Source organism: Aythya ferina (genome assembly GCF_964211825.1).
Source record: "Aythya ferina genome assembly, chromosome: 9".
Taxonomy (NCBI): domain Eukaryota; kingdom Metazoa; phylum Chordata; class Aves; order Anseriformes; family Anatidae; genus Aythya; species Aythya ferina.
In genome coordinates, this window is record NC_140305.1 from 23446450 (window position 1) to 23463870 (window position 17421).

General features: G+C 46.4%; 1 protein-coding gene and 1 long non-coding RNA gene across 3 annotated transcripts; one reads left to right on the forward strand and one right to left on the reverse strand.

The window, feature by feature from the left end:
* The first annotated feature begins 44 nt into the window (after window positions 1-44).
* Window positions 45-1993, forward strand: RPL22L1 (ribosomal protein L22 like 1). Its single transcript, XM_084530187.1, has 4 exons — window positions 45-191; window positions 281-373; window positions 713-834; window positions 1741-1993. The coding sequence occupies exons 1-4, from the start codon at window positions 183-185 to the stop codon at window positions 1883-1885; spliced, it is 369 nt and encodes a 122-aa protein (XP_084386313.1). The 5' UTR covers window positions 45-182; the 3' UTR covers window positions 1886-1993.
* Window positions 1994-2685: 692 nt separating this feature from the next.
* Window positions 2686-6374, reverse strand: LOC311441725. Of its 2 annotated transcripts, none has more exons than XR_014696181.1 (5): window positions 6226-6374; window positions 4582-4696; window positions 4428-4464; window positions 3655-3817; window positions 2686-2906 (listed from the first exon to the last, which is right to left on the reverse strand). It is a non-coding gene; the product is annotated as an uncharacterized lncRNA (long non-coding RNA). The 2 variants fall into 2 exon arrangements; XR_014696182.1 differs by having other exon boundaries at window positions 4582-4638; window positions 6226-6358.
* Between the last annotated feature and the right edge of the window lie 11047 nt (window positions 6375-17421).

Sequence of the window (17421 nt, forward strand, 5' to 3'; positions counted from 1 at the left end):
GGAGGGGGGGGGTGCGGGGACACCGCCTCAGGGGCCGCGCCCAGCCCCGCCCTCCCAGCATCCCCCGCCCGCGCAGGCGCGCCGTCCCGCGCTGCGTGCTACGTCACGACGTCGGGCCGGCTATAAAAGGAGGGAGCGGAAGCGGCGCCGGCCTTTCGGCGGCAGGCCGCGGCGGAGGCAGCATGGGGGCGGTGAGTGCAAGGGCTGAGGAGGGCTGCGGGCCGCGGCGTGCTCGATGAGGTCGGTACTGATTTGTTACTTATTTATTTATTGGTTTTAGCAAAAGGACAGGAAGGCGAAGAAGGCGACGTGGAAATTCTGCCTCGATTTGACCCACCCTGTCGAAGATGGGATCTTCGATTCCGGCAACTTTGTAAGTGGCGAAGGCCTCGGTCTGTGGGGCGGCCGGGCGGCGGCTGGGGAGCGGCGAAATTAACGATTCTTTAATCGGCGGGGTTTGAGAGGATCCTGGGCTTATGCTTAGTTTATAGATACTTTTTTAACCTATTCATAGATTTTAAATTGAATCCTTTCTTAATGTGGTTATTTTTACAGTGTGCAATTCAAAATAAATAAATAAGTAAAGTTTTATTGCATTATAGACATTTATTATAGTCATTTTTAACGTTGCTCCATGGCTAGGGTCCCTTCCCTAGTTCATACCTAGGGTCCCATTCCCTAGTGTTCTACTTCTTCTCTGCTGTTGAAACAGGAACAGTTCCTAAAGGAGAAAGTTAAGGTCAATGGAAAAACAGGAAACTTGGGGAACACCGTTCACATTGAGCGTCTGAAGAACAAGATCACGGTGACATCTGAGAAGCAGTTTTCTAAAAGGTCTGCCTTCTGTTTGTGGGTTTTAAACACTGTTCTGTTGGATCTGACGCATTTTAAATGTGTACAGAGAAGGTGTTGGCTTAGATCTTTGTAATGCACGTTGATATTAGTGAGAGACAGTTCAAACAGGTTTACAAGATCAGGTATTAAAAAACGTTTCTTAAAGCTCAGGACTTAACTGCAAATCAGTGCTTCTCTAATACAGACATACTGATACGGAGGGACTTTATATAGTTTGTTAAAAGTGTAATGAGGAAAGGCATGCTTTTAAGGTCATAGCTGAATTCATATCATGGGTGCCTGTTTATTAATTACTTAGCTATGTTAAAATGGGTGGGGAGACACTGGATGCCCCAGTCTTAAAGGTGTTCAGGTTGGATGGGCTTTGGGCAGCCTGGGCTGGTGGGAGGGGCCCTGCCCGTGGCATAATGATTCTAAAAGGTTCGTGTACACGGTATGTGTTGTGGCAAGAGAAGCCCTAGAGTCAAATGAGGCCTTGATCTATTTAGTGTGCTAAGGCACGCAGCAGATCTCTACACTGATGTAGGCGTACAGTTCCCTCCCCACACTCTCGCTTCTCTTTTCTGATATCAACGTCCCAGTATTTGTTGTGTTAAACATGATTTAGAGCTACTTCTTAGTGCTCTGGAGTTAACTGGCCTTGAGTTACTTGGTCAAAATGCAAATAATAATAAGTTTTAATATATCACGAATGAAGATGTAGGTTTATTACCTATTACACGTGATAATTCTTGATTTCTTGATGTAATTAGTGTTGAGTCACTCCTTGAGAAATTCAGCATGTAAAAGTTGCATTGTCCTGATAGACCCTGTCTTGGGTGGAGTTCAAGTTGTAGTAGGGATTGCGAAATGACAGAGTTCTAACTTATAATTAATATTCCTAAGGTACCTGAAATACCTCACAAAGAAGTACCTCAAGAAGAACAATCTTCGTGACTGGCTTCGTGTGGTTGCATCTGACAAGGAGACATATGAGCTACGCTACTTCCAAATCAGTCAAGATGAAGAAGGATCAGAATCTGAGGAATGATGAAGCTTACCTTTATACTTACTACAGTGTACAAAAAAAATAGAACATCTATTTATGAGAACACTTAACTTATTGGTGAATAAAGAATTTGTACTCTGTTGGACAGAGTGTGGTTAGTTTTCAAGCCTTTTTCTTACATTGTAATTACGGGACAGCAGGGGAAATCATTTGATTTGCAGTTCTATTTTTATTGCCAGAAGTGAGGGCTATTCAGCATGGCATCCGTGAAAGTCCAGGTGGAAAAGCAGAACTGAGCCCTTCACCCAGTAAAACTGTAGGACATCTTCATTGTTTAATCATATTTGTACAAATCATGCTAGAGCTTTTTGTGAGTAAAAGTACCAGCTCTTTGTTTAACTTATGTGGAGTCGATGCAATGTTTAATAAAAGTATATTTTTAATTATTAAAAAAACTTAAATGTTTTAACAGAACAAGACTTTATTTCCATGTGATTTGTCCAACTCATTAATTGGCTGTGGTATTCCCATGACTAACCACAAGTAAAATGGGAGTATAACAAATATAAATCTAGCTAACAAATCTTGTAACTGACATGTAAGGACAGAGAGACGAATCTCATTAACCAGCACCTTCCTAAAACAAATATTAAAAGAACCAATGAAATGTGCTTTGATGTCAGTAAATGACCCCATTAAATCCACGTAGGTATTTCTACTTTGATGATCATGTATTTTATAGTTCTTGTATTTGAATTTGGGGACTATTTGTTTAATCCTAATATGTGTCTTGTTCTGCATTGGAACTAAGTCACTCCAGACATTAGGAATCGGGTCATAGGTTCATGTCATATAAAGAGAAACTTTATTTTCTACTACCAAAAAAAGTGCTTGTGAGCCTGCAGTTGCAATAGTTAGTGCATACATACTAATTTCTATGAAGCTGGAAGTAGGCTTGTGATAATGATAAATTGGGTTCCTGTGCAATGTTGAATTTACTCAAAGGCTGTTAGGAGGCAGCCAATTCCTTCGGATCAGCCAAGTAGACTGGGCTTTCAAACACCTGGAGGCAGAAACGGGGGTTTTAGGTAGAGTTAACTGTGGAATTAATAATGCCACGTTTGTGTAATGTAGAATAGGGATGCATATGGGCTGTAATTCTGAACTTTCTGCTTGAACAAGTTCGCTAGTTTAAGCTGAAGCCTGCCTACGGAATTAATTTCCTCGTGAACTTTTGATTATTCCAGCATTGTTTTTGCAGGCAAACCTTTAAGACAGCCTAGAGAGTTGCCAAAGCACAAAGCAATGCATTAACAGCCACATGACACCCTCTGGTGCTACCTAAATGTAAATGAAAAGTACAGAAAGGGGAGATAAATGTCGTCAAAGGCCTTGGGGTCTCGTTTGTCATTTTTCAATTTGCTTGAACAGCTGTTACTGAAATAGGGCCAAGGGAGATAAGAGGATACAGCAGCTGAACCACAGCTACTGGGGGAATCACTGCTTCGTTGTTTTTTTCTCTTAATTTTTCTGTTTTAGAACCAGCAGAAGTAAGGGAGCAGGGTATATAACTGGCTGCCGTGCTAATTATTTCATTGCTTGTGCATGTTGAGCTTTACTTCAGTGGAAACACCTGAAGAAAACACCTGAAGTCCTGCCCCTGATCTAGGGAACTGGACCATACCAGAGTGCTGCTTTGGAATTTTTTTTTTTTTTGTGGAAGATCATTTAAGGTCAGAGAAAATGCCACAGGCACGCAGCAAGCGTGTCACCTGGGCTGTCTGCTGCTGACGTTTGAGCACAAAGCTTACCTTGCCAGCACCGATGGCTGTTCCAGGTGCTGAGCCTGCAGACTGCCAGCTTCCAGGCACTGTTCTCTCAAGGCTTCTGTGTCAAATAAACGTAGACTTAAACTGGAGGAGTCTAGAATTGTGTTTATCGCTGCCCTTTAAACAGGTACTGCTCTTCTGCTTCCTGCAAAGCAAATAGCTGCGAACCACTTCACATTAGGCACGGAGTCCTCTCTGTTGATTTTAAAGCACCTGAAGGTGGCCATGTGCTTGCTTTACTGGAAACCAAAAAAGCTGCTCATGCTTTTTACAAGTGATTATAGGATTGGAAGCTGACACTGCATTGAAGCAGCAGCATTGTTTTTTATAGTCAAGCTGCGAGTAGTTGAGAAAAATAAAACACAACCAGTCTGTTTTCTTTGCTGCACTGAGTTAGTTAAGCAACAAATACCGTGACTAACAATTGTATTTCAAAATACATCTCCACCTGTTTTTTCAGAGTTGTGCTTTTATGTGACAGTACACCCTTTAAAGTGGGCTGACACAACAAAACTGTGCAGATTAAATGTAACAACCACAAACAAAATCAAAGCTAATAGGATCAAGCTGCCTTGTTATCTTTCCGTCCTTTTAAAGCAGTGTGTAGTTACATTGCCCAACAGGCACACGTTATCATTAGACAAAAGATAGGAAAACAACACCTGGGATTTGGAGCAGGACAATTTATTTCATGGCTAGCTTTTGAGAAAAAATGCCAAAGTGCTTGTGAGAGTTGTATTAGTCACTGAGCTTACCTGCAGTGAGGATGGAGTCCAGGAATTCCTTTTCTTCCTTGGGGTTTCATGGGGAAAAAAAATAAAATAATAATAATGAAAAAATCTGAATTGCACAGACAAGAAGACAACCTTAGAAAAACCTGGAAATTGATTATTTTTTTCATAATTTCACCTGTTCCACAGCTGAAGAGGCCAGGTATGATGCAGGTGGCAGGCCAGGAAGCAGAGCCTGTTGTTGTTCACATAAGGAAGCTCATTAAAATAATCCAGATTAGAATCACGTTTAGCTTTAAGAAAATAGAAAATACAATTAAAAAAAAATCCACATTTTAGTGTCTGTCCTCTGACAGCACCCAAGTTGCCGAGCATGGCAGCTCTGCTGTGCTGGCTCAGTGGCCAGGGAGCTGCCAGGTGTTGTCTCCAGCTGGACCCTGCTGCTAAATTGCTAATTCTGTTCTTTGTGGTGAGAGGGAGAGGATCCCGAGCAGCTTGAAAAGCCCTCGGCCTGCAGCTTGGGAGTGCAATTGCACTGTAAGTCTTAAATGGCTTTAATTTAGATGAAATTATACATATGTTATGTGTGTAATTTTCACCCCCGTTCCTTCAAGATAAATGTTTCCCCCTTTCATTTCTTAAAAAACATTTCTGCTGGGCTCTTCCAAATAAAATTGTTTTAGGAGAGACCTCCTGCACGTGGAAAATTTTAATGTTTGGCAAATAAAAAAAATGAAGTGGAGATTTCTAAGAGAAAGAGCTGCTGACAGAGCAGCAGTAGCAGCTCCACATAAGCTATTTATATATGAGCATATAGAAATATATATATATATTTTTCTGCAGTATTATCTCTAGTGCAGCAAAACTCTCATTGAGTTCCATTAAAAAAAAAAAAAAAGAAAAAAAGAAAAAAAAAAAAAAGAGAAAGAAATGATCACCAAACTTAACTATCACTAGTAAGAGTCATTTCTAAATGTCCTTGCATCCTGCATGCTTTCTGCCCACTTGCCCTTTTGGCCCATCAGAAATTATCCTTAAACATACACCCCCAAGTAATAAGGTCAGAAATGGAGGTAACTAATAGCTTGAAATGTCTGGAAATGTGCTGGGGCACTACTGCGTATGGTAGAGCCAGCATTTGGCAGGTACTAAGGGTGGCACAGACTCAACACATTCACATAACATCAACGAAAAGTAATTAGAAACAGAGAGGCCCATGGAAAAACAAATAATAATAGCTTCAATGTACCCAGCGGCAGGAAATGAGCCTCGGTGGAGGGGGTGATCTGATTACACCGAATATAGACAAAAACACGGATAAAATGTTTCTTTTTAAAGACCAAAACAAAAGGAAGAAATCTCATCGGGCAGATCAGACAGGCCGAAAGCCTCCTCATGCTGCCGCATTGGGTTTCCTCTGGCAGCCCTGGGCTCTGCCCTCACAGCAGCACACAAATACGAGCTGGAGGAGCCCTCACCCCCCAGAAGGGATGGTTTTACAGCAGGTGCCCAGGCACAGCGCCCTGCATTCTTTGGTAGAGGGAACTGGGGACCACCAGGGAGGTGATGCTGAGCATCTGCTGCCTTTGGAGACCACTTCCACATTCCCTCTGTCCCTATTGATACAGCTTCCCAGCACATGCTTCCCCCAGGACATGCACATTTTGGGCAGGATGCTTGCACAAAGCCACTTTTAGGCTTGTGCTGGCACTGTAGCTGATACCTGAGCCCTAGCTCCTGTTAGAGCTGCTCCTTGAGAGCTGCAGAGCACAAAACAGGAGTGAGAGGAGTAATAAAGGGGGCAAAAGTATCAGAAACTTACCCTGAAACAGCCCCAAGGCAGGTGACACCCCCAGACAGCAGGTGAGATGCTGCCTCCAGGCCCCCTCCAGCCTTAAATCTGCACCACTACCTCTTGGCCCCTGAATCCCTGTGCTCTGGGGACTCCTAAACTCACAAAGCACTGACGAGCTACCAGCTGGGAAGGATTTGCAGTTGCTGCCCCTCCAAGCTGCATCTAAATAAGCAATTAGGAGAGAAATGCTTTAATACTCTGTTAACAAATCTTTTTCTATTAAGTAGTTGAACTTGGCAAGACAGCTTAAACACCCCCTCCCCACAACAGCAAGCACCAAGCGTGATACATGTCTCAGCTGTGTTACAGTGCTCTTGCCATTATGTTAGGGATTTGGTGGTGGTTTTAAATGGGATCATGTTGTTGTTTTGTTTGTTTTTGTTTTTTCTCATGGCACACTGGGGCACTGAGAAGCTCCGTTGCCCCCGCACACTTTTGGGATGCTCCCAGCCGCCCCTCCTGGTGCCAAAGCCAACAACAACATCAGCTGGGACAGGGTGAGGAAAAGCAGCACTGAACAATACCAACAAAGTGTGCCAATGTTGGAATTGGGAGCAGGTGGCTGAAATCCTTTGTTTTGAAGGCCAAGGCGCTCTTTGCCAGCCTGCAGCCCCTGCCTGCCCCTCTCGGCCAGCACAGATAAGGGGGTGCTCAGAAGTCCCTGTTCCCAGCTCTGTAACATTTTCCTGCAAAAATGTATTCACCAGCCCTCCTCCTTCCAGCTCGTTCAGAAAATATTTACACTTCTGGCAGGCAGCGAGCTCGAAGATAGCGATGGTTTTTGCTGACGCAGTGGGCCGGGAGCTGCAGAGCTCCCAGGCCTTTCCCTGTCACCCACTCCCCATCCCAGCCTGGGGTGCTGGGACCCTGGGGAGGGCACGAGCCCCCCGTGGCACCTGGCTTTGGACATGGCATGGGGCTGGCAGAAATGATGGGCAGAGCTGTGGGTGCTTGGAAAGGGCTGGCAGAAAGGGGATGGTCAGCCCAAAGCAGGAGGGAGCTGCCACCAGCACGCTGCAGGCCCCGCCATTTCCTACACCTCAAGGTGTGGGATTGGAGGCACTGATAGAGGCAGGGAGCAAGTCCTGTTTTCTCTGGGTAGTCTCAGGAATGGGGATGCTGCTGTAGAGCACAGCAGGGACTGCTGACCCTCCAGAGGCACAGCACGCTGCCCTCTGCATCAGAGCCGGGCTTGCCACAAGAAAGCTCTTCACAAGCTGTGCTGCCAAGGCACAGTGCTCAAGAGTCACAGAAGGGCACCAAAATTCATGATATTGGCTTAAAAACCATTGAATATTGAAATATTTTTCACTCCTCCACAGCTTAAGGAGTAGTATTTCCCAGCTCTTCTTGGCAGGAGAGATAGAAATGAATTCAGTTTTTAAACCCAGGCGGCAGTTTCAGGAAACCATGTCATTCCAAGGGCTTTAAGCAAAACACGTGGTAAAAAAACTGTGTTGGGCTCTACCCAGGGTCTTGGACCCCAGGACCTCCTCAGCAGGGGTCAGGATCAGCAGGAAGCACATTGGCCATACCCACAGGCTGGCAGCAGCCCCTGCTCAGGGTGTTCCCAAGCCAGGGTTGGTATCTGTGTGTTTAACACACTAAATTCCTTTCCTACCATACATATGTCCAATTATTTCTCCAAACACCAGTTATTGCCAGGCTTGCAGTTCTTAAAAAGCAGGCGCATATCTGCAAAGCCAGCAGAAGATGGAGCCAAATTAACCCGCTATGCCATGGGAAGATCAGTGCTGCTCTCCTGCGGGTCGCATCTGCCTGGGCAAAGCCGGCCCTGGCTGCACCCCTGTGCTTCTTGAACCCCACTCATGGGGCAGCACAGCAAGCTCTGGGTCGGGCCCTGACACCCTTGTGAGTGGGGAGAAGAATAACGATGTTTTTCTGAAATATTGGTGCCTTCAAGTAGTCTGGAGCCTCATTGTGGACTGAGGGGATGCACAGAAGCTAAAAGAAATCCCGTGGAAGTGATGGCGTAACACCATCAGCTGTTCTGAAAACCCACACTGGAAAGCTCTAGGGGGCTCTGTTTTTCCCCCCACAAACACAATAAAGAGGCACAAAGCAGCCGATGTTTTTACAGGTGCAGAATTATCTGTTGAGGAAGCAAGCTGCAGGATTTGTGGTGTAAAGCTGCAGCTTCTGTGCTCACCTGGGGCAGGGAGCCTGCTTCTCCGTGTGACTGAAAAATCAATAAAACCCATGAAATCAGAAGCCAAGCAAAAAACATACAAACTAACAAAAAAAAACAACAACAAAAAAAAAAAAAAAAAAAAAAAAAAAAAAACAGCTTTTGTTCCAGAAGAGCTCATAATGAGAGCCCTCCCTGAGCAAACACTGGCCCTGGGGTAGCATCAGATTGACATGGGATGGGTGAGCAGCACACCTGAGGAGATGCAGTGGGCAATCCTTGCAAGGCAGAGCACTGAGTTAAGTCACGGCTTTCCCTGATATTTGGGAGAGCTCTGTGGTTTATCTTTTAATGTGAAATTCATAGCAGGAGGGTTTATCTGGCTTGGAGGCAGGGGTTAAGCAGTGCTGCACTCATTTTTCACGAAACTTCCCCGGGGGGTTGACAACGTATCTGATGCACTTCTCATGTCGGGCTGTGATAAAGGCAGAGCTTGCTTCCAACATGTGAAGCGAGCAGCAAGCTCTGTCCCTGCTGCACTGGGAGGGGATCAGGTCTTGCCCTACAGAGCTGCAGCTGTGCCCTGCCCAGGACCCCCAGCTGCAGGCAGGACATGACCCAAACCCTCAGCCCCCTGGGCAGGTGGTGCAGGCTCAGTCCCAGCAGCAGCTCAATCCCAGGACACCTCATCCTCGTGTGTGTTGGTACCCAGCTGCACCAAAGTGTTGTCCCAGGACATGCTGATAGAGAGGAGATGCTGATCAAAGCACTCAGGTCCATCTGGGAGCCATTGCTCTCATATTCTGCCAGCAGATCTGCCAAAAAATTGTGGGCTTGAAACATCCAGGTGCAATCAGAGATCAGCCCAACCCATGCTAAGTGAAACCACAAAAAACAGAGGTTTGGGCAGTGGTGAAATGTCCCCTGTAATAACAGCATTGTTGTCACAGAGCTCCCTGAACTGGTCCAGAGCAACTACAACTAAATTGATTGTTCTCAGGTAACTGGTGGATTTGATGTCTCAGTAATAAAATAACAGGACTTGGGGGACCTAAATGTGCTCAGATCAACTCGACCAAGGGCCAGAGGGGGACCAGGTCATTGCTGGGCACCCACCATGGCATGGCTGTGCCAACTGCTCTGCTTCTTGCAGGTGCAGCAGCTTGCTCAGCTTTTACACATCCCTTGTAACTGACTGCTCTGGGCTGCTTACTGTCAGGTAAAAAAGCAGGGAAAGGATCCAGGTCTCCAGCAAAGAACAATATGATGAACACCTTGCAAGTATCCCTGTGCAGTGTTGGGGGAAAATTCATTAAAAACAGTAAGGTGAATGCACAATTATGGAAAGCGTGACTTGCCCAGCTGGTGCAGGTTGGTCCAGCTGTGCACAATGTACTTTCTCAGCTGAGTGCTTTATCCATATCTGATTTACATTTCCCTGGGTATTTTTCTTAACTAACTCTAAGAATGAAGGCGTTGGTATGTGCAGGCACATCCACTTGTACTTTCATATTCCTCCTTTGCTATTATTTCTAAGGACGGGCATTGATGTCACCCTGTAGATATTATTCACAATACCCTGAGGCCCGAAAACTGAAGCTTAAATGCTTCAGGACCCAACTATTAAAGAGTCTGCACTTGGATTTTACTTCACTACAGAAAGATAAGCCAGCAGGATGCTCCAGCTCGCTTGCTGAAGTAGCTGCTCCAAAATACTGCCTCTATGGGACAGAGAGCACTAGCACAACCCAGCAGCAAATGATGGATCTCCAGGACCTCAAGCTGAGGAATTGTGTTGACAGGCAATTTCTTGGCTGATTAACCAAAATCAAAACCTTCCTTGGAAAATGTTTACATGAACCATTGAAGTTTCCTCCCATATCTGTTTTTCTGGGCAGTTTGTCTCACTGGTTAGAGATGAGCATTTTTTCCTAAAATTTTAAGTGCCCAGCAGACCTGGGAGCAGCTTCCTGTGGACGAGGAGGAGATGAGAGGAGTCCGGTGACCCAGAGAGGCTGTTAAAAGTCTTTCTGCATCCCAGGAGTCCTCCAGCCTCAAGCACCACACCAGAATAATGCACAGGAATTGTACATTGACTTTTACATTGAGCTGGGAAAGAGGTAAACACCAGCTCTTGTTTACTGCAGGGATATTTAAAATGTTGTGCTGAACATAAGTTCATGCCATTCTCCTCTGATCCTGAATCCAAGGGACCAGGACGAATGAAAGACGGCTGATAACCCAGCAAATTAAATTTCCTAATGACCCTTGTGCTTCTGTGCCTTCCCTCAAGGTCCCCAGCAGCACAACGTAGGTGGCTGCATTAACATGTACAAACAAATAGGCTCGGTGAATTAAAAAGCGTTGCCCTGATGAGGGAATATTTGCTCTAATTTGTTTTGCAGGCACTTAGCAAAAGCAGAACTGGAAGTAAAAAGGAGAGCACCCAGCCAAAGCAATATGAAAATGGAGTCTCTGGCAGCCCCTGAGATGCTCACTTTTAATGCAATTAGAGCACGGGGTGGATGACAAACCTGGGACCCGAAGTGGCCGAACTCCAGCTCTGTTTTTTTTTTTTTTGTTTGTTTGTTTTTTACACTTTGAAAGACATACTGGTGTGTCTGTACTCCTTATCTCTCCTTCCAGCTGGGGTGTGCCATGAAAAAGCACAGACCAAAGATGCTCGCCCTCGCTGCCAGCAGAACACTGCACCCCAGCGCATCAGGGAGTTCACCTGTGGCCCCTAGGGGAACGTGGTGGTGGATCTTCAGCCAGCAGGGTCCCGACACCCTGCAAGGCACAGCCAGGCTGCCCCACTATTCCCAACCACCCCTACAGCCCTCTCCCTCCCTATTGCACCGCGATATCCCAGGAAGAGAGGGTCCCAGAGCAGCCTCCTTGCCAGCCACATGCCAGAGAGATCTCCAGCACCTCCACCACCACCCAACGCTCACTGGAGTTAAATGAATTGCAAAAACACACTAAAAAGACAACATATGCAACAGTCTGGACACACCAGACAGTGCCAGAGGAAGGAGAGCATCTTTAGCCCAGGCTCACCACCCCTGTGCCCGTGCCAGCCGTGCTGGTGGTTCAGGCCGCAGTGCTGAGCACAATCTGTTCCACAAGCGGCTGGAAAATATATTGCAGCTGTGATGGGAATGGATTTTGCTTTTCTTCTTCACCTACTGTGAAATATGAATCGAGACTTCATTAGCTATGAACTGCTGCAAATAATGTTGTTCTTTAAATATTCAGTAGTCTCCTGGCTCCAAAGGACCTTGGTTAACTAGACAGAGCAGAGGGTTTTTCATTTTTTAAAATGTCCTGGAAAGGATCATGAGAAATGACTTTTACAGTTTCTTTCAGAGGCTTTTTATTTCCATTTGCAGACTCTAAGTGGAGATGTGGAGAGCAAATCTGCTGTGGCATTGGGTACCAGACTCATGGAGTCCCAAGGAGGCCTACGGGGACCCACAGGGACGTGGGATGGGAGCAAGGCACACAACCCAGGGTCCAGGTAGACCCCAACTCTTCAACGTGCAGAACAATTTATTTTCAAGGGCTTTGAACAACAACTTGTACCATGGTTGGAGGAGCGACATTTCGCAGGTACCCAAAAGACAAGCTGCAATCCCCTTTCTTCTGGATTTTGATTGAAGTTTAGAGGCCAAACAGCTCCAGATGTTCAACCTCCCTCAACAGGCAAGAAGCCATGAGCTAAAAATTAGGAAGAAACCTGTGAGTTTGTCTTCAAAGCCATAAAGATCTCCAAAGCCATTAAAGATGCGATCTCCTCGGGCAAAAGAGGGACTTCCACCTCACCTGATTTTTTTGTCTGGCAAATCTTTGTCATGTGAAGAGCTGATAAAGTGTATGTGGCCATGCTTCACGTCTCATGAAAAATCCTTAGGGTAGAAAAAAATGTCTTTTGGTAGAAAAAAATCACTTCTGCCTCCAAAAACTCTTTGAAACCAACTAATTACAAAGAAGCTTCAAGTTAACCCAGAAACAATTTGCATTTTGGTTTTTCGTCTCTTTTCAAAAGGAAGATACCAACATAAGATGAATATTCATATCATTATGGGTATTTATTTCTGCTGGCATGGTACCTTCATGCCAATCTTTTGAAAATGGTAAATAAATCCCTGGTTGGAGAGCTTACCGTGAGGAAAGAGGGATCCTTAAGGAAAAGGTGACAGCAGAAAACAATAAAAACACCTTTTTTTTTTTTTTTAACCTGACATTTTCCTGTGAGAAATCTCTTAAAGTGTGAACACAACTCAAGAAAGTCAGTCCCTGCTGAGAATCCATCCCACCCGTGCTGGAGCAGGCCATGGGCATCGCAGTGCTGCTCAGCTCCAGCTCTGCTGCCTCCCCTCTCTCTTGAACTGCCCTTCAGAGAGGCTTCCTTTTCCTTTTCCTTTTCCTTTTCCTTTTCCTTTTCCTTTTCCTTTTCCTTTTCCTTTTCCTTTTCCTTTTCCTTTTCCTTTTCCTTTTCCTTTTCCTTTTCCTTTTCCTTTTCCTTTTCCTTTTCCTTTTCCTTTTCCTTTCCCTTTCCCTTTCCCTTTCCCTTTCCCTTTCCCTTTCCCTTTCCCTTTCCCTTTCCCTTTCCCTTTCCCTTTCCCTTTTCCCTTTTCCCTTTTCCCTTTCCCTTTTCACCATCCACAGAGCTGAGCCTGGGGTCCCACCACAACTCACCTTTGTGCATCCTGCCGGTCTGTGCACCTCCAGTAAGACAGGACCGGCATCTTTTAAACAAAACCCATCTCCCTCATACACATTCACAGCCAGCAGCCATGGCAGATGCTGCAGCCGCCCGTAGGCAGCGAAGGGGAGGTTTGGGCAGCAGCTTTGTGCCTGCAGGTGCCAGGCTGGTGGTGCCTCCTCCCGCTGGCTGGCCCCGCCGGAGGGGAATGATGGATTTTTACAGCATCGCAGCCAGATCCGCAGTCACAGCTGACAGCGCGGGGGAAGGCCTTACTGCTGACTCTGTGTAAGCTTGGAGAGATTCATAGTAATTATCTTTCCTTAAGAAAATAGTTGAATTAATCCTTCTGCTAGGGTTGCAGTTAGTTTCCAGTCAACTGGGGCTTTCAGAAAGCAAATAAGGCAGCCTGGCGTGATTTTTCACAGCCATTCGTAGCCAGGTTTTTCCAGCATCCCATCAGATTTTCAGAACAAAATAAAACAGCTCTCAGAAGCACTCAGTGGGTGCTGCTGGGTGCTGCAGAAAATGAGGCTGTTGTCTTGGTGCCTCAGAGGAAAGCAGAGGCTGTGCTAGGTTAATGCTTGGACTCGATGGTCTCAGAGGTCTTCTCTGACATAAATGATCCCACAATGCTGTGATCCTGTGATGTTGCATGGACCTAGCATGTTGGGGATGGATGGAATCATGGAACAGACGCCAAATGTGCTTTCCTAGGGTTTCAGTTGCATTTTCTTCTCTGAAATGATCCATTTATAGCTCCAAATTTGAAGTGATAAATCTGGGGAGAGAGCAGGAGAATCCAAAACTGGATGAAATTTCATGAGACGGTTCCTAAGCACCGTTGTGCTGCTGATGCCAACAAAACTCTGCTCTGAGTCTCAGGGAGAGACGTGCAGGCACTGCATTTTGCAGCACGCTGAAGGCAGACCTCAGGGCACAGCAAAGGTTGAGTGAGGGGGCTGGTGATGGAGATAATAAGGAAAACCCTAAACTATTCACATGGAAATGCTGTCTGTGAAAGGCTCTCACAAAAATCACTCAATTTTCTGCATTACAGCTTAGTGTAAATTAATGTAATCAGTGAGGATGAAGCAGAAATACAACCTGGAAGACCTCTTTAACCTCTGAATGCCAGGCTTATGTCAGCAATGCAGAGGGTTCTTCTTTGCAGCGGTTACAGAGATAATTAAGTGGGTTAACTAATGGCTTGCCGTGGATATACACACATAAACCCACATTTAGAAAGCAGTTTATTTATTTAGGCTTCTCTCTTTGCCACCATGTAATGGTGTTTCACCCATGGAGGGGGGAGAACCTGGGATCAGGGTCCAGATCAGGTCTTCGTGTATATTTAGCTCAAAGAGTAGAAGGCTGAGAAAAGATGTTGCTGCTGTTTATTAGTATATAAGGAATAACAGCAGGAAAAGAAAATAATTAAGCTAGGAAGAACTAATGGGAATGAGCTGGCCATAAATAATTTAGGAAGGAAATGAGAAGAAGGCTCACACCATTAGAGAAAGGCTCCATAAAAACATAAATTCTTGCCTCCAATTAGTCTAGTCCATTTTGGACAAAGCTGGAGTGCCTGGGAGAGGCTATTCCAGCCCGAGATAACAGACACAGCACCTCTGTTTTGCAGGGAAATCTGCTGTTGGGAGGAGGCTCGGGTCTGCGGGAGCTGCTGGTTGTGGGCCCTGTCCCTGACCCTTTGATGTGATGCTGCGGGGGCCGGGCTTTCCTGAGGGGCTTATTGGGCTGAGGCTCCAAGGACAGCACTGCGAGAGAGGAGCCAAGCACGGTGATATCATGGAGAGATTCCCGAGCATTTAGCTAAAGGGCTGATATCTGTGCTCAGGGGCTGCAGATAGATGCCGTGGATAAATGCCAGGAGAAGGAGAGTTTCAATTTTTCTTGCGCAGCTGCTGCTGATGAACAACTTTGCAGCTTGGTCTGTGCCGAGGGCTAGATCTGGACACAAAATCCTCACATGGTTTCTGTCATGGTTTCAGCTTGAAGCTGGCTCACAGCAGGGCCATGGCCCAGGGGCTGCACCCGGTGGCTGGAGGCAGGCACACAGGGGAGACAGAGGAAAGCCACACACCGCATCCTGATAGGGGCCAAAGAGTGCCATAAATACTTGCCCAATCTCACCTCCCCACCCAGCCCAAGGTGCTGGATGTGCAGTGCATGCAGTGCCTGCAGCAGGACTTCCACCTCAGGGAAAGCTCTGCAGTACAGACCACCACATGGGCTCCTGTATTTCTCCATGCTACTGCAGGCATTAATTAATGTGCTCATGCAAAATATGCTGGAGAACTGTGTGAGAAGAGACTGTCAACCAAAACAGAAGAAAAATAGGAGATGTCTCTAATTACACACATTTATTCAGACATGGTGCTCCTGGTCAGGTCATTAACTGCACAGAGCTGCTCAAACTGCAGCCTGGTGTTCAGAGGTCTCAGACATCTCAGGTCTTCAGAGCAACCTTGCAGCTCCTGCACCAATCTCTCTTTCACCTTCCTCATCACCACCTCATGACAAGCCTCTTCTCATGGCTTGCAGCATCCTGCCAGATCCTTCTGGCTTCACATGTCACTGTCTGAGTACGTCTTCACACACTGCTCTTCACACACCGCTCTGCAGGTGGGAACGCAGTCCTGTGAGAGGGGACTGAGCACTGCCAGCCTTGGCTCCCTCCCCTTATTTCAAGAGAAACTTGAATTAAGGACCTGCTCCAGGTCTGGCTGCCTCAGTACCACATGGGAACCCATGCCAGGCTACACAAAACCCAATTCTTTAATGTAGCAGTGGCTTGTGGCTGATAAAATAACTGTTGGGAGCCCCCACGCAGCCCAGAATTGCATGATCTGCATGGTTAGAGTCACAGATTTTCCTTTAGTGGCACTAAAATCAGTACCCCCCCCCCCCCCCATCAATACTGAGGTGCAGTTGGCATCCAGAGGGAACAAAACAGAGGAAAATAATTGAAATAAAGCCATCACCCCCTTATCACCCTCTTATTTGTTAAATAATATATATATATATATATATTTTTTTTTTTTTTAATTACTATTTTTCATGCAGAATATAAAAAAACCTGTGGAGCATCACAGCCTTAAGTAGTGACCTGACTGCCGAGAGCCACAGGGCAGCCTCTGCTTCTGTTCCCCCCAGAGCCAGAGACCAAAGTGTGGGCAGAAAGCTGCCGGCACTTTGTGAGTGAATGCAGTCTGTGGTTATTTCAGCCAGCAGAATTATAATCCTCTTAAAGACTGATCCAAAATAGGTTACCACCTTTGGGGAGAGGAAAAAAAAAATTCATTCTGGTTCTGGGGTTGCTCCCGGCCGCTCCCCAGCTTCGCTCTGCCTTCCAAAATGTTGAGGTGTGTTGGCAATGCATGGCTGTGAGGGCTCAGCCTGGAGATAACTGAGGGAGGAGATAAATACGTGTGGTGGCTGTTGGTCCCTGCCAGCCGGGGCACCTCAGGACATCACATCTCTCCGTGTAAAATATCACTGCAATCTCTGAGATCTGCGGCTTAATGCAACAACCTCCCTCCCGAGCACAGCTCGGGCAGATGCACAGCATGTAAATGGATTTTGGAGGCTGAACCAGCTACCCGGGCAGCACAAGGGAAAGCCCACACTTCCCCCAGTGCCACAGGCAGGTTTCTCCTGGCTGGAGAGGGAGACGGGATGCTGGAAGTGCATGAGGAGCATCTGCCATGCAGTGTGCATGTCCCCCCTGCCTGCCTCATGGTGCATGTGGGGTATTTCAGCAGCACAGCATTTCTTCTGACATGAGAAGAGCCCAGAGCCAGGCCCCGTGCCCCCCAGAGCCAGCCTGTGCACGAAATATGGGGCTTTGCCCCAGCCTTGGGCTTGAAATGGCTCATCGGGCTTAAGGCCACAGGATTGCCTGGAGCTGTAAGGTAAGAAAAACTGTCTTAGACAGGCTGAAAATATCAGAACTGAGTTGTCTGAATATGTTAAATACATTAGCTAATTATATCACACAGTGCAGCAATAAAATGTTTTAAATGCAATCTATAAGGCAGCGTGCTAGTCTGGATTCGCAGTGCAACACGTCTTTTTCAGTCTCAGAACAAAACCTTTCTACAACAGACATCGGCACCAGCACACAGCTAGGACTAAAACCTCTGCTAAGGGCCTCCTGTATCTATCCCACGACCACCCTCTGGTGCCTGCAATTTAACAGGGCCCATCACGGCACGGGACTGATGGGTTTCATTTCTGCCTTCAGCCGGCTGCCTTCGCAGAATTACAAATATGTTCCTCCTCG